The sequence below is a fragment of the Prosopis cineraria genome, unplaced genomic scaffold, assembly GCF_029017545.1.
Source record: "Prosopis cineraria cultivar Desert tree isolate PC_DT_omini unplaced genomic scaffold, ASM2901754v1 PC11, whole genome shotgun sequence".
Taxonomy (NCBI): domain Eukaryota; kingdom Viridiplantae; phylum Streptophyta; class Magnoliopsida; order Fabales; family Fabaceae; genus Prosopis; species Prosopis cineraria.
The window spans coordinates 11,394,040-11,418,276 of record NW_026555342.1 but is presented as its reverse complement, the minus strand read 5'-3'; the positions used below and the strand labels follow the sequence as shown (position 1 = coordinate 11,418,276).

The 24,237-nt window shown below is 31.0% G+C and overlaps 3 protein-coding genes across 4 annotated transcripts; 2 read left to right on the top strand and 1 right to left on the bottom strand.

Annotated features, from left to right (window-relative positions):
* Positions 1-3,160: 3,160 nt before the first annotated feature.
* On the top strand, positions 3,161-5,642 carry LOC129286978 (pyruvate, phosphate dikinase regulatory protein 2-like). Its single transcript, XM_054923089.1, has 3 exons — positions 3,161-3,656; positions 4,515-5,154; positions 5,325-5,642. Exons 1-3 carry the CDS (start codon positions 3,225-3,227, stop codon positions 5,426-5,428), a joined length of 1,176 nt encoding a protein of 391 aa, XP_054779064.1. The 5' UTR covers positions 3,161-3,224; the 3' UTR covers positions 5,429-5,642.
* Positions 5,643-6,087: 445 nt separating this feature from the next.
* On the bottom strand, positions 6,088-9,566 carry LOC129286982 (uncharacterized). 2 transcript variants are annotated; one of them, XM_054923098.1, is made up of 6 exons: positions 9,249-9,566; positions 9,121-9,149; positions 8,796-8,993; positions 8,078-8,189; positions 7,034-7,268; positions 6,088-6,926 (listed from the first exon to the last, which is right to left on the bottom strand). In XM_054923098.1, exons 1-6 carry the CDS (start codon positions 9,268-9,270, stop codon positions 6,839-6,841), a joined length of 684 nt encoding a protein of 227 aa, XP_054779073.1. In that variant the 5' UTR covers positions 9,271-9,566; the 3' UTR covers positions 6,088-6,838. The 2 variants fall into 2 exon arrangements, with proteins under 2 accessions (XP_054779073.1, XP_054779074.1); XM_054923099.1 differs by having other exon boundaries at positions 9,309-9,565.
* A 12,763-nt stretch (positions 9,567-22,329) lies between these two features.
* Positions 22,330-23,010, top strand: LOC129286098 (NDR1/HIN1-like protein 13). The gene has a single exon (XM_054922124.1). The coding sequence runs from the start codon at positions 22,330-22,332 to the stop codon at positions 23,008-23,010; it is 681 nt and encodes a 226-aa protein (XP_054778099.1).
* Positions 23,011-24,237: the final 1,227 nt, after the last annotated feature.

Sequence of the window (24,237 nt, the reverse complement as noted above, 5' to 3'; positions counted from 1 at the left end):
TCAGATAAATTTTTACCTCCCACATGCCATTAGGCTAAATCACATTTATCCATCCTTATACTCCCAACAAGTAAACTAAATCACATTTGTCCATCCTTATACTTCCAACAAGTAAAATAAGCAATTTAGTTAATTTTCAACACAAGCCAGTTATTTGTCCTTATAATCATGCCATTTTAACCAATCCAAAGTAAACCAAATATTAAAATTACAGTCATCCAAATTGTATCAAAAATAGAAATAATTTGAAAGGCATGATTACATTTATATATTCATATAATTGACAATAAATAAAAAGCCCTAATATTGGCAATATAACACATTATAAATCATAAATCAAATACCCAAAAGAGACAGTAGATCTATGCCACTAAGCCTCTGGGACTCCTCCATGTGTCATTCATGGCTCTTCTCCTGAAAATTGTTAACCATATAATGAGACTCAAAAGTCTTAGTAACCAAAGCCAATTTATGATAGTGTATACAAATAGTTAAGTGTGTGCTTATTAAATGAAAATTAAAAATAATATAATTCCAACAATTATAAGAAATATTACAATACATACAAACAACCATCCTTATATCCCTCTATTAACCTCGAGCCGTAGCCCTCACTTGGTGCTAAATTATCCGGTCAAAGGTAGATTAGCTCGAGCCCTTACAAGCTACCTATTGAGCTCCAATAGGGGCGTACCACGTGACACATAAATACAACAATAATAGCAAGTCTCCCAACACCTCCCACAAATTATACAATATTAAAAAATTCATAATTTTTTCAGTAATCACCCAATTAACATGAAGTAACACTAATCATAAATTAAAAGCATCGTTACTTTGTGGCTTTTTCAATAAATTATTCTTTATAATTTCTCTCCCACCACAATCTTCACCAATAATACAATCTACAAATAACATATTATTTATAAACATTAGTTTCAATTTTTGAAACTAATAAAATAATTCTAATAATAAAATTAAAAATAAAACAAAATTCCTAATCTCAATCTTAATACAAATCTAAAGTTAATACTATTAAGTAAAATTTTTAACTCCTCTTTTACTCATCAATAAACATTAATAATCTAAAAATCAAATTTTAAACTAATTTCTATTATCAAAATTTTCTTTTTATTTTATAAATTCGCACCTAAAATATCCAAAAATTAAAAATTAAGTCTTTAACTTAGAATCATAATTCTATAGCCATAATAATTCATTTCTCATCCCAAATAATCATCTAAACCTCAATAAATCAACATATATTTTCAGATCTAGTCTAGAATTTGATCCATAAGCCACAAATTCAAAGATCATCAACAAATTTATACTCTAGAATATTTATTATACTACTAACAACCTCATAAACCATATTTATTCAACATAAATTCATCCCTTTTCCAAATCCTAAATTTTCTACCACCACAAAATCAGAAACTAAAGAGAAATGACGACTAAAAAAAAAATTTAGAATATATACTTAGTCTTGAAAAGCTTGAAATCACACCCTAAATATCCTATCAAAAACTCTTACCTTAAAAATTCAGATCTTTTGCATCGACAACCTGGTTCACAGACGCTCTCTCTGATAGCACACGAAAGAGAAGAGAAATGAAAGAAAAATGAGAAGAGAACGGTGGTTTTAAAAAAATGAATGTGGGTCCCACAAATTTTTTTTTAATTATTTTTCTCTTTCCTCTCTCTTCTTTCTTTATTATTATTATTATTATTATTATTATTATTATTATCATTATCATTATCATTATATAAATATAATGATTACACGCGCACGCCGAAAGTTTTTTTGTTCTTCTCATTTTGTTTTTTTTTCATACCTTTTCTTTTTTCTATAATAATAATAATAATTTAATAATATTTTTTTTTATTTTTTTATTTTTTATTTTAAATTTTTTAATTAATTTAATTTTTAATTTAATTTTAATTTATAATTATATCGTAAGTTAGATTTAATAATCATCGATTTAATAATCATCTCCTACTAATTTACTTATCTCTAAATATTTTTTAAAACTTTTATTAATCTAAATTAATTATTAAAATTTAAATTGAGATGTTACAATGAAAAACAATTATATGTGATCACCCTGCATCTGCCCATGTATTCCCTCCATTGACATTTTCTGGAAAATATATCCTCACTTGCTTCATTTTTCTAGATATTTACAACCCATGCCTATTTTTTTATTTAATTATATCCTCACTTACTTCATTTATTATATTTTTTAAAAAATGATCCATTAAAATTTTCAATTCTTACTATTAAGATATTTAATAAGAATATAACTAAAAATATATTTTTTTTAAAAAAATAAAATTTTCAACTATTTTTTTTAATGATGAAGAAGTTACTGATATTCTGTGCTTATACCTTGATTATGGATTAGCATATGGACGATTTTAAGTTAAAATTTTATTTCAGAGATTTTCAATAAAGATCCCTTAATTAAATTTATTTAAATTTAAAATTCTTAAATTTTTGATATTTTACTGCAGTTTATGGATACTAATTTAATATTAAATTTTTTAAAAAATGATAAAATTATTCTTCCTTTAAATTAATATCAAAATTATTTTACTTCACTTAATAATTAACTTACTTTACTTATTTATGTATTTACAGAATGTTATTAATTACCCTACTTTATTTGTTCAATTCTTTAAAATGAAATCAAATGAACAAATTGAATAAATGAAGTAGAACAATGAATAAGTGTAGTATAGCAATAAATAATAGTTTATAAATAAATGAATAACATATAATATATGAATCAATAAGTTGTTTTAAAATAATTTAAACACATAAAATAAAAACAAGTTAAGTAAAAAAATTAACAAAATTCAGAAAATAAATTAATAAGTAAAATAAGACAATTAACAAATAAAGTAAGAAAGTTTTAATATTAATTTAAATAATGAATAATTTTATTATTTTTTTTCAAAAATTCAATATTAAATTAGTATCACGGATTACAGTATAATTTTAAAAATTTAAGAACTTTTAAACTTAAACAAACGTGGTCAATTGATCTTTGTTAAAATTCTTCCATTTTATTTTAGAACAAAATTTTATAAAAATCAGTATCTGACAAAATTTTACAAAAATATCAAAGGAAGGCAGTGTTTTGGGGTGAAGCGACGCTGAGATATTTTGATATGTGACGCGACGCTACTCTAAGACACTCGTGAACGCGGGAACGGTTGGGATGGCGGTTTCGCAATTATGGGCAAACATCGGAGCTGTCGTACTTGAAATCAGAGGGTGTGGCCACAACAACCAAATCCAACCGGAAGCAGCATCGGAGTCGCCGAGTCGAAGATTGAAAGGCAGCCCTCAGCTGAACCGTTGGTCCAGGGCTCGAGCTCTTCGTTCCGGCCGCAAATTGGACCGTCCTAGTCCCCAAATTCAGACCCTCCAACCCGATGCTTCTCTACCTCCCATCACTCTGTCGCCTGATTCAGATGCGTCCGATATCGACGTTGTGGAGGGCGTGGAGGTGAGGGTGTCCAAGTCCATTTATATAGTCTCGGACGGAACCGGTTGGACGGCCGAGCACTGCGTTAACGCTGCCTTGGGTCAGTTTGATTACTGCTTGGTCGATCATGGATGCCCTGTCAATACCCATTTGTTTTCTGGGGTAATTCGTCTTGTCACTTCTCCTTTGCGACTTTTTAGTAATAATTTTAGTACCAAACTCGATTTAATTTCTGTTTTGGGTTTGTGGTAACATTTCATAGACCGCAGAGTATTCTCTACTTAGAGGCGCTATCAACCCCCCCTTTTCTTTTTTCTTTTTTGTTTTTTTCTCTGGAACTTGAAACTGTGCAATCTGGTTAATGGGCAAGTCTCTGGTAAAACTTAAAAAAAAAAAAATTGGGGGTCAGGGTTGGTGTATAAAATGAAAGGTAGATTTTTTTTTTGGGTCGTCATCTCGTACGCAATTGCAGTTGGAGCAAAATGGTCAGCAGTAATGTGGTTGGCGATAGGTGGAGCTTACCCTCCGAAATGACACCAAAAAACTAGTGGTAAATTTGACATCTTCTAATTTGGGTCCTTGTGCCATGCATTATATCTCTAACTAAGTGCGCACATGGAGAAAAATCTAACCAAGTGCTAACATCTGGGGTATTCAAAGCAAAGGGAGCAGTAGAAAATAAAAACAATACTCCCCGTTCCTAGGAGCTAGTCGAGGGATTTTTTCGTTCTAAATGTAAGAACTCAATCTACTTTGCATCAAATTCCCCCAAAACTATCTCTATTGATTGCACATATTAAAGGGGTTTCATCAATGGGAATAGTTTTCAATGTTAATGATTAAATGGGGCTTTTTAGGGTAACTAACACAGTTTTTTGACAAATAACCTACTTAACTTTTTTTTTCTTAATCTCTCTAATTTGATTATTTATCTCTGCATTTAGGACCAGAGGGATTACCATATTTTTCAACTGTGATATATGTTGATGCTTGGTGCTGATTTTACTCAGTTGTTATCAGATTGATGATGCGGAGAAATTAGTGGAGATCATAAAGCAGGCAGCCAAGGAAGGTGCTATGGTTGTTTATACTTTAGCTGACCCTTCATTGGCTGGATATGCTAAGCAGGCATGCAAGTTATGGGGCATTCCATCCACTGACGTATTAGGTCCAATTATAGAAGAAATTGCTTCCCATCTTGGGGTTTCACCATCTGGCCTTCCCCGTGGGGCTTCTGGCCAGAACTTTCCGCTCTCTGAGGAATATTTTCATCGCATTGAAGCTATTGAATTCACCATCAAGCAAGATGATGGGGCATGTCCCCAGAATTTGGCCAAGGCTGACATTATTCTTACTGGTGTTTCACGGACTGGCAAGACACCGTTATCAATTTATCTAGCACAAAAAGGTTACAAAGTGGCAAATGTACCCATTGTGATGGGTGTGGGAATGCCAAAGACTCTATTTAAGGTAGATGTAAATAAGGTTTTTGGCTTAACAATAAATCATTTAGTTCTACAGAACATTAGGAAAGCAAGGGCTAGAACTCTTGGACTCAGTCCAGAATCAAGGAGTAATTACTCAGAGATGGACTATGTTAGACGGGAACTGGAATTTGCAGGAAGACTCTTTGCTGAAAACCCTGTCTGGCCTGTGATTGGTAAGAAATCTAGCGCCATCGTGTTTCCATTTCTGTGTCTCACTGTTTTCACGTTCCTATTAATTTTTATTTGTAAAAATAACGTAATCATACAATAGCAATTTTTGTAATTTTTTTTCCTTGTTTCAATTTGTCACTAATGGAACCTTAATTTGTTTCTCCCACCTCAGATGTGACGGGAAAAGCAATAGAAGAAACTGCAGCAGTTATATTGAGGCTCTACCATGACAGGAAGCAAAAGTTCACGATGCCAAGGATCTCAAAACGCTACTAGCTAGAGGTGACAATTTGGTTTACCTGATGTGAGACCACGAGTTGTGAATTCTTGAATTGTATATTGTATAGTTATATAATACAAATGTTATTATTAATTCATTCCAATCTACACTGGAGGGTAAAATGTTACTATCAATTTTAAGTTTTGATTCGTAAATGCTTGTTCTTAATAGGAATGCTTATTACTCTGTCATGTCAAAAGTTGAACAGTATCTTAATCGGTCCAGATGCCAAACATCTACTAAAAAGATGTTCGCTTTGATGAATCCAGTGGGAACCGTCAACTGTGAAACTGCAAATCCATACATCTAGTGAACGTTGGTGGCATTTCTCTTTTTGATAGAAATGTTGGTGGCATTTCTTCGTCAGTTAAAATTATCACGTATCTAATCGATAAGGGGAAAGGTGCCCTTAATCTTCAAGCTAAATAGGTGACCAGCATTGTCTTAGGCGCATTGAGTTGGTGCCTAGCACTTTGCATCTAAAATTGGTCGAAGTAACTTTGATCTTTCATACCTAATATATGACAATACTAAAAGCTTCCATAGACCAAGGAACATTCTTTGTTCCTGGAAAAGCAATTGTGGAGGGCCCTATTTCGGACAAAAAGCTAAAAGCTTTCGAACTCACATGCCTTCTGTCCGCGCAAACGCTTGATGGTAGCTCTCAATAATAATTTTGTTCTCACCTTTCTTTTTATTTGCTCACTTGAAAGTCACAAACTCAAAAAAGGTTCACCAACTATTAGGATCGCGTAAAAACAAAATACAAAAGAACAGAACAGAAAGATCCAAGGAAGGAAAAATCAAGGCTAAATACAGGAGCTAGGGAGAACAACAGTGACTCTAATCCTTCACTCAGCCGTGCAATACTAACAAACACGACATATATTTCTAAATGGAATATGTTTCTCGTCATCTGTTGTTTCCCATTCCTATAAACCGAAGATTCCGTGTTTCAGTCGAATTGCAGTATGTCTTTGTAATGATATCTTGAAGTTGCCAAGGAGATGAACCCCGAGTATTAACTGATTTTGACGTCAAGGTGGTGATAGAAATTTGATTGGCTTTTCTGAAACTCCAGCAGTTTATTTAATCTTCTTTGAACTGATGCTTTTTTCTGCCTTTGGCAGTAATTCTTCTGCAAGAAAATTTTTAGACACATACAATGATGTATCATTTGGTTGTAGAAAGAAGCAACGAAAACTAGGTGAACTGAGTGATCTGTGTGGCAACGAGGTTCACCATCACTGAAACATCCGCTTTTGTGAATTTTAATTTTTAGCACTATCTGGCTGCTAACTATGACTTCGGAGGATTTTTCTTCTTCTGTGATACTTATCTTGTAAATGGTCAATCGTTAATCCGTGGTTTCTAACTTATCTTCACTTCAGGATCTTCTGCTTCTCTCACTGCTGCCAATCAACCCCATATTCATCACTTTGCTTGCTGATTGTAAGGGTGAAGTATATCAGCAACATAGTTCCCATGCTTGATCTGTGTTTAAGCAGAATTAAAGACATTAGGAACAGGAGAGAATATAAATAGGAAGAGACGAGGCCACGAATGGATCTGTATAGCATCAAGGCATCTTTTAATCTTACAGAGTGGCAAAGAACAGAAGAACCCTCCTAGGATCAAGGACCCGGAGAGAAGGCCTTTTGAAACTGTTTCGCCGGGATATTCCTTTGCTCTCAATGGCGGCGGCCGCAGCCGCCGTGCTGATATTGCTGGCGGTGATTGTAATCTGATGATGGACCTGTGAATTGGTGAAGTGGTCAGTGGGCCCTAGGGCCACCGCCCCGGGCTTTTCAGGCGTGCAAGACCCCACCAGAGTAGCTGCAGATCAATGATAACATTAATACAAGAAATTTTGTTGGCTCACAAGCTTGTTCAGGTCTCTGGCAATGCCAATTCTGGTGGCCCCACTTAAGGGTACTGTTATGGTATTAATACACCCTTATAATCTGTACCTGTACCAAACTAGGAGGATTTCACTTCCCAAAATCCTTTTCCTTTTCGCACTGAGGTTTACCCAGAATGGCATTTCCTAGTTTTACTGTGATAGATTTTCAGATAAGATAGTTCCATTATGAAAGTTAGGTTTTGTTTTAGTTGGGCACTTCAACTAATTCTCACGTTGCTTGAATACCCAGGTGGTTGGTTTTGACATCAAATCAGTTTCTCCCACGCTATGGTAACATGCAAAGCTTACTTAATAGAGTGGTAAAAGAGTTGGTGTCTCAAGTACAAAAAAGTTAATGAAAATTCTTAATTGCGAATAGATAAGTGAGTATATGATTACCAACCATGCTTGAATGTCGTTCCAAAAACCATAGTGGATCTGGGATTATGGCTATAATAATAATTATTATTATAATAATAAGGTAGAATCATTAACAACAAGATGAGACCTGATACCCAGGGGACACCACCATGGCCTGACACAATTACAGGTTGGTGATGGAAATATTAATATTAAGTTTTGCTAATATTTAATTTATTATAATACATCACTATGCTTGGGCATAAACTAAGGTATGGAGACATTATAATTCTATGGCCATCTACGAGATGCGATTGTAATTTTAAAATTAGAAAGAGAACAATAAATGAGTTTTTGTATATTTTTGCGAGGGATGTGGTACCTTTAGGTGAGCCTGTTGTCGGGAAACTATCCCTATCATGAAGGGTAGCACTGCCATTGATCTTCTTGTCGCCCCCACGCTGAGATCCTTTCCTAGAAAGGTTCCTCTGCAACTATTTTTTGTTTTTTAAAACACAAAAGACAAAAAAAAAAAAATTGGTCAAAAAGATTTAAACTTTTTTTTTTTGGGCCAGAAAAAAGATTTAAACTGGAACCAAGTAAAATCTATGAGGTGTGTGATTAAATTATGAAATTTAAGAAATTGCTTTTGCATCGAAGAGAATGATAATTGAGGGAGAACATTTAGGCTGAATCTCAATTCATTCAATCAATTGCTTTAAATATTGCAAAATACAATTGCCGAAAAAAGTACAGAGAAAGGCATGTTGGTGAAGGGTTAAGTATGAGTTACACAAAGTGAATGACGGTTTAATTAATTAAAAGGCTGCTCTAATTTCAACGTTTCATTAATTTTAAATCAAGAGGAGGGATAGAGTCTGAGGAGATCGTAATAAAGCTTGAGAAAGACATTCTATTCCGATGGTCACAAACTTTAATTGGAAGTTGATCAATGACAGCACCACCGTGCTATCTCAGCCAAGTTTTTATTTACTGTTTTTTTTTTCAATGAAAAAATATGGCTTTTTCAGGCTTTAGAAACAGAGGTACAGTATTTTATTAAATTAATCTTAATTAGTTTAAAAGAAGAAGAAACTTACTGTAATTCTGGAATTGGAACTGTTATCTTTGTTGATGGTGGAAGGGAAGGCGTCCATGTCAATCACGAAGCTATCAGATTTCTCGGGCGCATATTGAAATGCATCTGTGTGATCTGAAACCGAGATTTTCTGGGTCGCCCTGTTCTGTTCTGATTCGGTGGCCCTACGTGAAGGAGAAGAAGAAGAAGAACACGAGTCCTGGAAAAGCAGCGTTAGGAAGGATCTGTGAGTGGAAATTATGAGGACGATGAACAAAGACCCAAAAATTCAATGGAACAGTTATGGCGAAGAAAATTAAGAGAGAACCCAGAAAACGAACACCCACCAACTTTGGAATTTCCGCCATTCCCGTCGCTTTCAAGGGAGGAAAAAAAAAAATGGAAGTCAGAAGTGATGTTAAAAGAAAAATTGAAGGAACAAACAAACACAACCCAAAAGCGATCGATCAATCACTGCCACGGGAAAGAGAACCCATGAATTTGTTCCTAGTTCTGGACTGGAAAACCCACTTACAGAGGATAAGGTGTTGTTATTCAAAAGTATAGGACTCGTCTCTGTTTGAAGTTTCAGAAGCTGGCTTCAACGGGAAAGGAAGAGAAAGGCTGTGTGGAAGGTGTCTGGTTGGCGAGAAAATAGTAGAATCGGGGGTGAAGTGACATGTAAGTAGGGTGTTTGTTGTGGGATTGAGGAAGCTGATTTTGGTGGGAAGGATGAAGAGGAAGTTGGAGGAGGAAGGAGAAAGAGTAGGAGTGAGGATTGGAAATTTGAGAGGGAGATCATGTGGCTTTTATATATATATATATATAATAATGAAATGATAGGATGGAATTGGGGAGATTGCTGTCCGTGAACTTGACGTCTAGGCCAAGCTCACGCCTCTAGAGTATCTCTTCTCGACTGGCCACTGACCCAGATCGCTCATGGATTCACCAATCTCTCCTCTGCGTCATTATCTTTAGGAAAGAATTACATTAAAAGTCTCATATAAATAAATTAATTGCTATAAAGTTTATATATCATTAATGAATTTAATTTAATTATCAATAGATTTTGTGATAATTAATTTTTTTTTTGTAAAATTTAGATGTAATTCCCCCTATCTTTAACCCCAATTTTCACTCACCTTGTATGTTTTTTTTTTTTTTATCAATAAGACTGAGTGAGTAAATACCCCTTCTCAAAATTATAATTTAAGTTATTTTTTAAAAATTTTATTTGATCCAAAATATAAAACATTGAATAAATATTATATATTTTTAATTACACACTTATTTTATTAAGTAATTAATGAAAGTATGTTGGATACAATTAAAAGGATATATAAAATTTTAGAAATTCAAGATTTTAACAATTTTTTAAAAATGTAAATTAGTGATTTAAATTATGATTTAAAGGGAGTAAATTCTTTTTTTTGTCAAAAATAAATAAATAGTATTGAAAAATGGCGTTCACATTTGCAGATATTATATTAATAAAAACTAAATATTATTTTTTAGTAAAATATAATAAATATTTTTACCTTGTTACAGGTATTTCTTTTCTTTTCTTCTGTTGATTCCAAACGATGGCAAGCTCCTCGGATAGGCCAACTAATTACATCTTAACTTGGACCATTTCTGATGGCAACATGGGCAAGTTGGAGTGTGGGTAGAAATTAAGAGTTCAAATTTTTTTATTGTTTAAAAAAATAGTAAATTTAATCTAGAAAACATGTTGTCTTTATTCCCTAAAGTTTTTTTATCAATGGTAGTATGGAACAAGGTTTGTGTAAATTTTTCATCAGAGAATTAATTTGTCCTTATAATTATGGTCAATCTTGATAACATGTTGCTGATGTTACAATTATATCAAGTTGATCATAAATTGATTTTTTTAATTTAAAAACTATATCAACCTTGACACTCTAAACCTTGACAAAAACTATACTTTCCCTTTAATATAATTAACTTATTATTGTAAAAATTGATAGAACATTTCAACTATATAATGATTTGTATATTATAATATTTAAAAAATTTAAAATAATTATTTTTATAAAGTAAAGCTATTGCTGAATTTTATGAAAATTTAAAACTACAGATGTTATTCTATTAATTTATAAAAATTGTTAAAAAATAATTTAAAACATAATAAAAAATTTTATCAACAAATTTTCTTTGATTAAGTATTGAAATTTTGTTAAATAATAAGTTAATTAACTATTTTGATAACTTGGATAGCAAAAACAGGAGAAAGCTATTTGATACTTTCAAGAAAATAAATGAATAATGAATAATCCTAAATATATATATATATATATATATATAGGATGGCTTGTATATTTGTTTATTACAAAAGTAATAATAATAATTCCCTTTTACAAAACCAGTAAGCTGATAGAAACAAGGGAGAATATCATTTAAGAATGATCTAAGCAAAAATCAATATAAAATGAATTATTGTTGAAATAAGAACATAAATTTGTCTTTTTTAAAATGAAACTTATTGTGAGTCTTTATTCATAATTAATTTACTTGAATGATCCTTAAATGTGATCATCTTCAAAAACAGTGCGAATTAATAATATGGCGTACCTAATAATTCTGCAATAATATAACATCACGCAAGGATGACAAATAAGCTAACAAGCAAGTTTAGGTCAACTACGATTTGACAGCAAAGGTAGGGATTATCCATTTCCATTCATCGTTGATTATTTTACACTAAATACGCGAATGATAGTGTTTTTATATGTTAATAACATCATGATATATATTTTATTAGATACATTATATGAATATATTGAAGTACATATATCATATTCATATGTATGTTCTGGCCCAAAAAAAAAATCACAGAAATGAATTTTGATTTTATAGATTTTTTTTATAGGAAATCAAAGAATCCCTTAATTTTTTTTTTTTTTTATGTATAGGGAGTAGAATTTGCCGATGATATGTTCTCCGAGACACTAAAAGCAATGGGCAGACATTCTTTTTGGCTTTACATTTTGGGACAAAAATGGGAGGGCATGTGACGCTTCTTTTATTCATGGTACGTAAAAATTAAATAAATAGCAAAGTATATTTAGTGAAGACGTCAAGTAAGTATCACGAGGAGCAGCAGACTTTTCCAACCAAATCCTAATCTTTAGTTCTCAATCTTATCTGTATTTTCCTTTTATCTCTGTGTTTTGCATGTATATACATTTAAATAACGTTCACACGAAAATGACACAACAATATATATAGAATGTTGACGTTTCCATTTAATTATAAAAATAATATATTTCTGAATATCTTTTCTTGCCGTTCTGATCTTATTAGTAGTTAAATGATTTTTTTTGAACGTCTTTCGGAACGATTTCTGAGAAAAATACAAAAGTACACTGAGAATTGTCTATTTTTGGTCAATGATGCCACCAAAAAGAATTGTATAATATAAATACAAAGCACGAATTGATATATTTTCTGTTAGTATATATAGAGGATAGCATTCGAGAGATGTGTAGATAAAGAAAGAGTGGAATAGAATAAGCGTGAAAGGCTTAAGCTTTTCAGAAAATAACAGATTCCACCAGGCCAGCTTCTGAAATTTGAATGCTTTAAAGTGTGGATAGCTTCGGGAAAAAAAAAATTAAATATAAAAAATATTGCATAAATTCTAATGCAAAGGTCAAGGCCAACTTTAAGTTTTGCATCAAATTATGTGCGGTGTGTTTTTAAAGTAATAATGCTTTAGGTCTGTTAAATTTCTGAATATAGAAGTATGTATCCGCTATTCTTAAAAATAGATAACTATTGAGAAATAGATTCATCATGTATGTTAATTAGTTACTCGTGGGTAATATTATCCAAATCTCTCTATTAAAAAAAAAGCAATAAAGCTTCAGACTCCAAAAATATACCATCATTTTTAATAACCAAAGAAATTCGTCCTCATTTTCTGAAGGCCACTTGCTTTTCCCACGCTTCATGTTAACATATATATTGATTTCTCCAAAACAAAGTTGTTTGAGAAAATTTCAATATAAACTTGAGAGATAAGATTAACATAAAACTTCAACTACAAAAATGAAAGATTGTTGACCTAAAATTAATCTTAATCGTTGAATGATCACTTGATAATAATATGTTGGTTTTGAGCTAGGGATGCATGATTGATCAAATAAAGAGAAGAACATTCTAACTATAATTAGTAATAATTATGAAAAGTCAGTGTGAGTTGGCATAAATGATTAAATGATCCGAACTAGTGTACATGACTCGCTTTGACTGCCATTTATCAACAAACAAAATCATAGTTGCAATTTTTGCCTTAATAATATATATATATATATATATTGAATATAAGAATCAGAAATAAATTTAAAAACTATAAGTAAAGCTAGTTAGATTGCTTTTGAATATGATATGATTATTCGTTTTGCTCGCCATACAACAATGATATAATTTATCCCCCTGTTCTTAGGTCAAATTGTGCCCAAGGAAGCAATACCTTCATTCCTTTATGATCAATCTGCCATTACAACTAATTAAGGCCTGCTTTGGTAATTAATTCACAACATGAATAATAATATACTTGAAAGTATCTATACCAATTGGCATTATAAGTGTTGGTGTGCTTCCAATGAGCACTCAATCATAATAAAAACAAAAGACTAAAATGCATATAACTTTTTTGAACCTTAAGGTAGTTAGTTGCATATGATCGTTTTTCCTTTAAACATTTAAAATTATTTCATCTAATATTTACTTTATTTTTCAAAACTCTCTCCCGTTATTAATTTTGTTTTGTTATTAATAGAGTTTGTTATGTCAGATCAAGAAAAGCCCTATAGAAGCTTATGTGACATTTTATGCAAGCAAATAATAAATATTTAAAAATTATATTATTATTTTTTAAATATTTATTTTTGTATTTGTTTTATCCATGTTTTTTCCCTTATCAATGGTACATATTTCTATATTAAAGGATAAATTTTTATTTACATAATTTTTATGAATGAAAGCTTTTTGATATTTTTCTTTTTATTCGTTTAATATAAAAATTTATTTTAATTAATAAAGAATAATAAAATTATAGTTTTTTATTTAAATTTTGTCAACAGTGAATAATGAGAATGAAGTCACTCAACCAAAAAAAAAAATGAGAACATTGTCATGTGTATTACAAGTAAAAACTATAATTTTCCCCTTCTTAAAAAGTGTTAATTAAAAAATTAATAAAAATATTTTTCTCATGTCATGTGCCATACATATTTCATTAATATGACATTGCAAATTTTATTAATACCATAACAAAGTTAATTAACAGTATGGTGCTTTGAAAAATAAAATTAAAAGTCATAAGAGTTAATTTTAAATATCTAAAGGTGAGGAGAGTCATAACTAACTACCTCAAAATTCACGAGAGTTTTATGTATTTTAGATTAAAAAAAATTATTAATTGAATGAGAAGGCTCAATGATTTGATGAATTATAGCAATGTAGTAATCATAAAAGGACACAATACAATATAATTACGGTGTATATATGGAGTGCGTCGTAGAAAAAAATGTAGGGTACAGCGCCTAAAAATATAATATGTATGAAAGATAACGTTGCATGAAGGTAATGGAGCTTTCACATCTGTGTTGTAAATATGAAACGGTGAATAGACTGGAATGGCAAGTTGCAACGTAACATAACAAAGGATTGTGAGAAAATATATTGAAGTGTGTTAGTCGGTGATATTATGAAAGAGGTGACATGTGAAGATGGTTCAATGTGTTTTGTTTGCTTCCTTTAAATTAGCCAATCCAAGTTTTGCCATCTCAACTTCATCTCTCCGTCTCACGTTCCTTTGTTTTATTTCTCCCTCACTTGTCAATTCTCTCTCCTTTTCATCGCAACTTATTCGCCACGCTTTTAATTCTCACTTCATAAGTTCGCCATCCTCTTATCTTCCTTCTCGTGTAATTTTGTTTTTTTTTTTTTGCATTAAGCTGTCCAAATATAAGTAAACTTAAAATGATATGAAAAGTCTCACATTAAATAAAATTAAGCCTAATGACATATAAAATGAAATGAAATGACTCATAAATTTATTTTTGAAGTTTTAAATTAAGATATGATATCATTTTATTGCTTTTGCTCATTTGACTTCCTGCCTTCGGACGATCACTTCTCATTCTTAAGATTAGAAGTGGTATCAAAGTTAGGTTTTATCCAAAACCTAAAAACTCATATTACACACACATTTGAAGTTCAATGGAATTGACCCTAGTTGATCTCTCATGAACTTATGTGCATCACATTGTTTAAAGTTTGAAGTTGGAAAATTGGCCTAGCCCTAATTGCAAGAGTAAGGATTAATGTTTGTGACATCTTCAATATGGAGAGCTTGTAAGCTCATGTTTGAGGGGAGATTATTAAGATGTTCAAGTATAAGTAAACTTCAGCTGATGTGAGAATTATCTTACAGCAAACAAAATTTGAGTTAATATTTAATATAAAATAAAAAGAAAAATTATAAACAGATTAAGACTTTTAATTTTAAGTTAAGATATGATTTCTTTTTGCATTTAATATGTTAGACTATAGACATACAAAAATTATGTGGTGGAGATAATTTTGAGAATCCACTAGCGGCTAGCTGATGGTAGAGTTACGCGGAGGAGAATCTTGAAGAATTATGTATGTGAACAATACAGTGGGTTCAATCTCGTACATATTCCAAAATTTATTATTCGATGGAATATTATAAGAAAACATTTGTGCTATATACTTCAAGTTACGTTAATTAAACTGATGTTTAATTCATATTTAGTCACAAAAAGGATGTAATTAATAAACATTAACATGTGCTTTAATTCCTTTGTTTAATTTTTGCTGTGGGTGAAAAATACCATTGAAAAAAATAATCCTGTAAATCTACTTGTCTTCAAAGTGAACTGATACTTGAGATTCACTATCTGATAAAACAAGTCTGTAGTCCGTGCGTGCATGAGAGAGAACGAACACACATACGCACTTATACGCCAACACGCACTATTCGTTATATTATATATGGAGACTGCAACAAAACCCCTCCTTTTGTAATTTTTTTTTATACACACAGCTGTCTTTTATAATTAGAGATAATCATTTTTTTTTTCAAAATTTGTTTTATAAAACAATTTTAAAAACTGTTTTTGAGAAAAAAATAAAAGAAGAACTTGTTTGGTAATAGTAATCCAAAAACAGTTTTATAAATTTATGAGATGGGGTTTTTTTTTTTATTGGGACAAAAATACAATGTTTGCCATTAATGAGAACAATTCTCATTTCTTGTTTTCCATTTTTTTCTCTGTAAAACAAAAAAAAAAGGGAACAGAAACAGTTAAAAATTGTTTTGGCTTTCTTGTATTTAAAAACAAAAAAAATCAAAAACTGTTTTCAAAACAAAAATTAAAAAATCATTAACCAAACAAGTTTTTTCATTTTAAACATATTTAAAAAAAGTTTTTAAGAATAGTAAACAAACAGGCAAATACCTCATTTAATAGAGAATATTCAAACTTTGGTTTATTAATCTGTTATAGTGCGATCATGTGCAAGTGGCTAATTAATTAAGATATGCCTTGCAGAAAAGTTCAGGCCGTAATTAATAATAATAATAATAATAATATATAAATTAGAGTGTGTAATGGGAACAAAAAGAGAGAAAGTACAATTAAGTAAGGATAAATGCATGCGCATGACGGCTTACACAAAAAAACCCACTTCCTCTTGTCTCTACTTCTTCATATGTACATACACTCACATGAAAAGGCTTTCATCATATCTCAGCCTTATATTTTTTTTTTCATGAACTCCCTCTAATCATATTTATGAGTCAATTTTAATGAAACCAATTTTTTTTTAATTTTATTAACTTTATTTTAAAATTTAACAAGTTTTTATATTTATCCCTAATAAATATTCTTAAATCTCATTATTGATATTTTTATTCAAAATATTTAATAAGAGTAAAAATATAAAGAGGAGCATTAGAAATTAAAAAATATCTTATAAATAAGATTAAATTTTTTTTCTCTCTTTCTTTATAATATAAATAGGATCAGAGGAGTATTTTATATATAAATGTGGTTAATAATTATCAAGAAGGTACATTTGTTCGGCCATCAAACATTATGGACGGCAATATAAAATTAGATCATGTCTTTCCTAGATTATTGTTTTGATCGGTTTAAATTCCGGCCACAAAATTTATTTGACAACTTTTTCCAACAAAAAAGGTCTGGCTTCCATTAGATCAATTAGAATTTCAATATTACTTCAGTACCACAGATATTGGTTATATATATGGTTATCAACACGAGTCACGACATGACCACAATATATATTCTTACCACTAAGAATTTTGTTTCCCACCTTCAACAATACTTAATATAATATCAAGCATGACTTAATTAATTGAACTCAAGATATATAAAAAATGAGTACATGTGAACTCAAGAGAAATATAAACTCATTATATTGAAGACGTTAATATCAAGAATGAAATTTTTTGTCTCGGTATGTTTATATTTTTTTACTTCTTCAGTTTCCAAATATAATGTTCAAATATAAAGATAACATAAGGATAATAAAACTTTTAATTTTTAGAGTTTGTCTCAATTATTGATTTGATATCTCAAGTTTAATTTTGATCAATTTAGTCTCTTAAATTTGCCTCAAATATTAATTTGGTTCTTATTATTTAAAGATAAGGTAACACTATTAAAATCTGCTGACATGAATAACATACATAATATATGATGGCAGCCATGTAAATTAGTAAAAATAAATATAATTATTTATGTTGAAAAAACATATTTAGGAATTTTAACAAATGAAAGAATAAAAGGTAGTGTAAGAAACTAAATTAATAAAAAAATAACCTGATTTATGGGCTAATTTATTCTCATTTGACTACATATACATGTCAAGTCATCAACATATTTTATACATTATATTAACTTGAGAGTCAGTTTTTGTTTTAAAGTTTAAAGAACAAACATGATACTAATTTAAAAAAATGTAGGGGCTAAATTGATAAAAATTAAATTTGATGAATCAAATTATTAACTGAGACAAATTTAAAGGATTAAAAAGTTCATTACCCCTTTATATAATCTATCTTAGCTTGCGAAATACCAAGTATTTTAGGCACCATCTCAAACTAACAATTTTTGCTAGAGTGTCAAATAAGGGGGCAAGATATAAATACTTTGAATCACCAGAAAAAAACAAATAAATAAGCACACATACATCACAACTAATCAAATTGATGATAACTCAATAGAAAATGAAGTTATCAAGTTTGTAAATATACCTAAAAAATGGTACCAAAACTAAGATACCGACCTAAATCCATGGCGGTTTGGAGGTGGGTGCTTCTTGTCTTTCTTTCATTAGTAAGAGGATTTGGAACTCGTCTTTCTGCATTGCTTTTAATTTTTTAAAAAAAGTCTTTGAAAAACAAGGCCCCAAGGAGTAAGAGAAAACAAAATTGAGAACACCTTCGATTCGTTTGGTGAAGCACACAAAAGATACAGACGCAAAACAAAAGGGAAAAAAAAGTGGGTGGAGAGGTAATAATGATAGCAAGCCATACCTTTTGCACTTGAAATAGATTCACCACCACCCCACACATGCTTGTTCCTATATATTAAAATTATTATATGAGACAACTAGCTAGTTGTTGGATATATGGCTAATTGTAACAATGTAATTGGTTTGTTTCTTGTATATTGGCTTCATTGTCTGATCTCTTTTAATTTGTTCACCATACATGGTTGTGGTGTCAAACTCTTAGTGTATTATACTAAAGAAAGGTCTCTGCGCCATCATGAGCATGCAGCCATTGGCCACATATATATGAAGCCAAACACGAGTGTTTTAGAGAATATTCGTCTCACCATAGAGTAGGGCGGCTTCATTAATATTATCAAGTATTATTATTATCATCATCATCATTAACATAGACCAATGAAACCCAAACTTGAAAGCAAAAGGCACTTCATGATAATTACATACCACCTTATTGTTTAATTACTTCTTAATCTATGTATGTTCCCCTATTCGTTCAATATATTATAAGTATTTTTTAATTGAATCACACGTAACCTAATTAATTAGTTAATTTTTTAAAAAAATTTATGCATACTCTTTTTATATTTATGTACCCTTGTTTAAGAAGATATTTCAATTAAAAAACATTATTAATTATGCCCATAATTAAGGATATTAAGGATTTTTTTAAAAAAATATCACTTATTGCATTTTAAAAAACTCAAAATCTTTTATATTTTTTAACAACTTATCTCAAAGAAAATATTTTATATTTTTTAATTGGAGGAAGTATATCTTTAGGGTAAACTAAATGAACATGCAAAGGCCAGTATTTATTGGCATTTTCTGGAAAAGAGGGAGGATAAAATATGCTGGATATTTAGTGATTTTATGTGCTTGCCATACACACACGCACTAATTAATTCCCTTTGGTTTCGTCGTTTTATAATTTGTCGCCCCATAATTTGTGTGTATATGAAGTAGTGTTGCTACAAGAAAAAGCCAAAGTACATTTATGAGGAAGAGAGAGTAGTTACATAGAAGCATATGGATTGGGAAATATAGAAATTTGGGGTTGCGTTGTTGGTGATGAGTGAAGTCGGAGCCAACCATTTGGCTATCCTCATCAAGAACTGGGAACAAAACAAGCTATATGCATTCATTGTGAAAAAGAAATTTGCAGATATGGGCACTCTACATATTTTGTCATTGAAAACTGTGTCTTTGTTTCCACCTTCACTTCCTTCCAACCTACACGTTTATGGGGGACTCTCCCCATTGTATTCTTCTGCACTCATAAATTTATTCCATACACCCTAAAATCCTCTATATTAATTACCCAGTCTTTATTATAGGGCATCTTTTAGAATAATTCTTTGATTCTTAATATAAGTCATATAGATGGTTATCAATTAATATTTTCTAATTTTACCCCCTAATAATTACAGAAAGAAGCTAAGAAGTTAATTCTGATTTAATGCTTTTACGTTGCTCCTTGATTATAGGTGATTGGATCAACTGGTAAAGGGTTGATATCTCTATGGGAGGCATGCTCTCCAAAGAGATACCCACAAGTTGTCGACTGAATTAATCTAGATCAATGACATAGGATATTAAAACTCATGCCGGGAAAAAAATCTCTCTCTCTCTCTCTCTCTCTCTAATGGGGGTAAATTTATTTTTTTTAATTTTTAAAACAGATTTTAATGAGTTAATTATCATCCTTTCTTGGTTAATTGATAATAAGAGAGGGAAGGAGTACATTGGAGTATATATTTTATGCTAATTGATCGTGCGGACCACTTCTTTCTCCACTTTAATTTCGTTGTGGTAAAGATTTGCATACTCATCAAAACAGACTTCATTAGATTCCTGAAATCATGGTGGGTAATTTACTGTGGGCCTAAACTGAAAGTTTCATGTTACAAAGCAATGACTGAGAGTTCATTTATTAGTGATGATAACCAGCATAAAGTCAATTTTACATTTAACTATAAAATAATTCAACTAAAAGTGTACTTAATTATTATCAATGATGATCTATATGAGCGATTTTGCTTGTGTATCTAAATTTTGTATCAAGATATGTATGTTCAATGCTGTCAAACTCACAAATTTAAATAAATTTATGATAGAAATATAAACTTAAATCATAAATTTGAATTGTAAACTTATAAGAGTTTATCTTTATTAATAAACGACCATTAAAAGTTAAAATATAATTTGATTATAAATATAATCATAATTTGATTATGGATAGATTATCACACTAAATATAAAAAATTTAAAATAGGACAACTTATTTTTCATATTTATTATTATTTTTAATAATATTAGTTTTTTTTTAATTTTATTTTTTTTTGAAGCAAGTCCTAACGTTTCTATGATCGAGTTCTATATAATATATATTTAACTTACTCAATTTAGTAAAAAATTAACAAGTTTAGCTAGTTTAATTGAATTTGCATCTAGTCTAAATTTATATGAGCGAGCTAACACGATTTTGTAAATTAAAAATGTAAAAACAGTAAACTAAGAAGTGAACTCGCTAGTTAATCGAGTTTGTATATAATCTGTGTTTATAAACGAGTTGACATGATTTTATAAGTTAGAAATATAAAAATAATAAATTTTGAGAGTCAATTCAAAGGTTTAATAAAAATGTATATCTTGCTGCCAAGCTATGAAGCTATCTTCATATTGTTTTACGTTGCCTGAAAAGGATTCTCAATATTTGCAAAAATAGATGTAAAGGATGTATTTGTGAAAATAAATAGGAAAAAAAAAACTTGATTAGTACAATTATGAGATATGAGCTGTAAATGCGACAACCTTCTCGTGCCTCATTACTCTCTTAACATGCATGTACTATGGATTTAAATTAAAGAGTATAGCTTATTATAATACATGGGCTTGCCACTTTGTACACCATCATTTTCAGATTTGAAATGATGGTAGTTTTGATCAAAGAAGAAATGATTTTAATTAATTCTGTGTTGGGTAGTCGAGTTTTATTTTTTATAAAAGTATAAAAAAATAAATTTTAATCGTCCAAATTCAATACGAAAGATTTAAATATTACTTGATTTCAAGCAATCAGATCTGCACGAAAAACAAATAATTTTTTCAAATGTATAAAATGTCAACAATCTAGAAGGAATGAGTACAGTCCTCATTCCGGTACTCTAGAGCCGACGACCCCATGGATTTCGTCGAGTTTAACTTGAAATATTATGCTGGGCCAGTCTGGTTGACTGGATCAACTAGTTTAAAGTCCAGTAAGCCCAAAATCCAGCTTGAACAGTACTGGATAATAATCTTTTATTATTATATCTGGAAAACCTAAAATGCTTTTGGTTCTCCATACTTGGCCCAAATAAACATGATATTGCAATAGCGTTAAAATTTTTGTGATGGAGCTAGACACCTAAAAGAGTCCCACCATACTTGATCCGGATTGATCTGAGTCCTATTAAAGCTCCCTTCGACTGGACATGACACCGGTGTATGCTGTGCCTAATAATACTAAACTATACCTTTATTTATCAATGTTATTTGTTCTGGTAATTAGTTGTCAATTTGAGCCTAGCTTCGGTATTCTTGCTTCACGATGCCAAGTTATGCAATGAACCAAAGCAATCAGATCAAGAGTCATTCTAATACACTTTCTCACCAATAAAAAAAAAAAAAAAGCCATTCTAATGCATTTAACTAGATTAAACAAGACGATTGAGGTTCGTACGAGCAGAAAGCATCTCTCACAGCGTAACTAGAGAAATTAAAAAGCTTAACATCCAACACAGAAAACTACCGAATACGTGCTTTTCTCAAGGAATTATATTATGGCAACAATTATTCTTTTCTTTCTCCATCAAGCATTCCTAGCCCTCTCCTCTCTCCCAGCTTCTTCATCACCCAACATTTATATTCTCATTATAAAAACTTCCCTCTTCCCATTCAAAAATCCATAAACCACCATGCAAGGCCATGACCCTATTCCGATCCAAAACCCACCCGACCCTAAACCCTTCAGTCGCCGCCACACCGCTGGCTACTACGTCCAACGTGTTCGTGACAGCCTCACGACTCGAGTCTCCAAACTCATATGCGCCACTCTCTTGATTTTCCTCGTCGTTATTGCCATGATCACCTTCGTCCTCTGGATCAGCCTCCGCCCGCATCGCCCTAAAGTTCATGTTCATGAGTTTTCGGTGTCGGGTCTGAACCCAGAGTCCAAGTTCAAAAATGCTCAGATAAACTTCAACCTGACGACCAGAAACTCGAACCAGAATATCGGCATTTATTACGAGAACATGAACGGGTCGGTTTATTATAGGGACCACAACATTGGGTCGACGCCATTACTTCGTCCGTTCTACCAGGAGCCGAAGAAAACGACGGTGGTTGGCGGCCTTCTGAGGGGAGCGACTCTAAAGATGAGCAGGGAGCTTTGGGCGGAAGCGTTGGGCGATGAGAAGGCGAAGCGGAACGTGGCGTTCCGTTTGGATTTTACGGCCACGATCAGATTCAAAATATCAATGTGGGAAAGCAAGCACCATCGGATGCACGCCAACTGTGATGTCACTGTGGGCCCCGACGGCTCCATCTTGGATGCTTTCAGAGACAAGAGGTGCCCCGTTTACTTCTCTTTGAAGTGAGCGGGGCGTGCCCGGATTCATTTTTAATTCTTTGAACTTTACTCTCGGCTTTTGTTGTTGTTTGATTATATTTTTTTCAGAGTCATATAATAAATTATTCAAAGAAAATGTAATATATATATATATATATATATTTATATCTAAATAAGGTTCACTTCTTTTTTCATATTAATCTTATTTTTTTATCCATATCTTTACATTATATGGACGTAATTATGAGTATAAAAAAATTTTAAATTTTTGTATTTGTTTTATGGAAAAACAGGAAAACAAAAGAAAGCACTAACAACCTAAACTGTCCTCAACAAGCCTATGGTTCCTATTAGAATAAATAAAACGCAACACAGTGGGTGTGGGAGACGTCAGCACCACAAGATCTGCTCAAGGTGAGAATTAAAGCGAACTCAACTCTTAAAGCTCAGGCTCTGAAATTCAATTATTTAAATTTAACTTATTTTTAAAGTCCGGCTTTAAACTTTTTTTATCCAAAAAAAATTATTATAATTTAAATAAAATATTTTAAAATTTAATATAAAATAAATTAAAATCTCATATAAAATTTAACATAAACTCAATAAAAATTTAAAATTTTAAATTTAAGATGAATATTAAAATCTTCATCAATATAAATCAAAATTCTCCTCTTCATCATCTAAACATAACATATTAAATCTCTTAAATGCAGATTTACTTGTTGAAAATAGAGGTGCAGATTTAATGTTAATTATCTTCATAACTTCTTCATCATCACTTACAATAAATATTAATCAAATTGTATTATTATCAGTCAAATATATATATATATATCTATCTATGTATGTATAACATAACTTAGTTTATCAAGGCCTGAAGGACTTCTCAAGTCTAAACCTTTTTTTCACATGACTTATTAAAATCAGGCTCTCAAATTTAATTATTTTAAAAAAAAATTTATCTATAAAATCTGAACTTTTATTTAAATAAACTTTTTAAGCTTGTGTACCAGCAACTTTCGCTAGTGCATCTGCGGCCTTGTTCACTTCACGGTCACCCAAGATCACGTCCCCCAACCAATCTTGACTCATCGAGGCTCGTATCTCCTGCATGATGTCGTCGTCCCAGTTCACGACAGCGTCCAAGTTGTACATCGCTTCCACTACTTCCTTACAATCACATTCCACAACAATATTCCTCATATTCCATCCCCAAGCTTCCGCTATCAAAGGTGACCCATTTCCAATCCGATAA

What these genes read in the sequence shown, in the direction of transcription:
- LOC129286098 (XM_054922124.1), top strand. Translation starts at nt 22,330, where the DNA reads ATGCAAGGCCATGACCCTATTCCGATCCAAAACCCACCCGACCCTAAA.
- LOC129286982 (XM_054923098.1), bottom strand. Translation starts at nt 9,270, where the DNA reads ATGGGTTCTCTTTCCCGTGGCA. An exon ending in TGGCGGAAATTCCAAAGTTG is followed by an intron (nt 8,994 to 9,120) that starts GTGGGTGTTCGT and finishes CTGCTTTTCCAG; the next exon opens with GACTCGTGTTCTTCTTCTTC. An exon ending in GACAACAGGCTCACCTAAAG is followed by an intron (nt 7,269 to 8,077) that starts GTACCACATCCC and finishes ATTGATCTGCAG; the next exon opens with CTACTCTGGTGGGGTCTTGC.
- LOC129286978 (XM_054923089.1), top strand. Translation starts at nt 3,225, where the DNA reads ATGGCGGTTTCGCAATTATGGGCAAACATCGGAGCTGTCGTACTTGAA. An exon ending in ATACCCATTTGTTTTCTGGG is followed by an intron (nt 3,657 to 4,514) that starts GTAATTCGTCTT and finishes AGTTGTTATCAG; the next exon opens with ATTGATGATGCGGAGAAATT. An exon ending in CCCTGTCTGGCCTGTGATTG is followed by an intron (nt 5,155 to 5,324) that starts GTAAGAAATCTA and finishes CTCCCACCTCAG; the next exon opens with ATGTGACGGGAAAAGCAATA.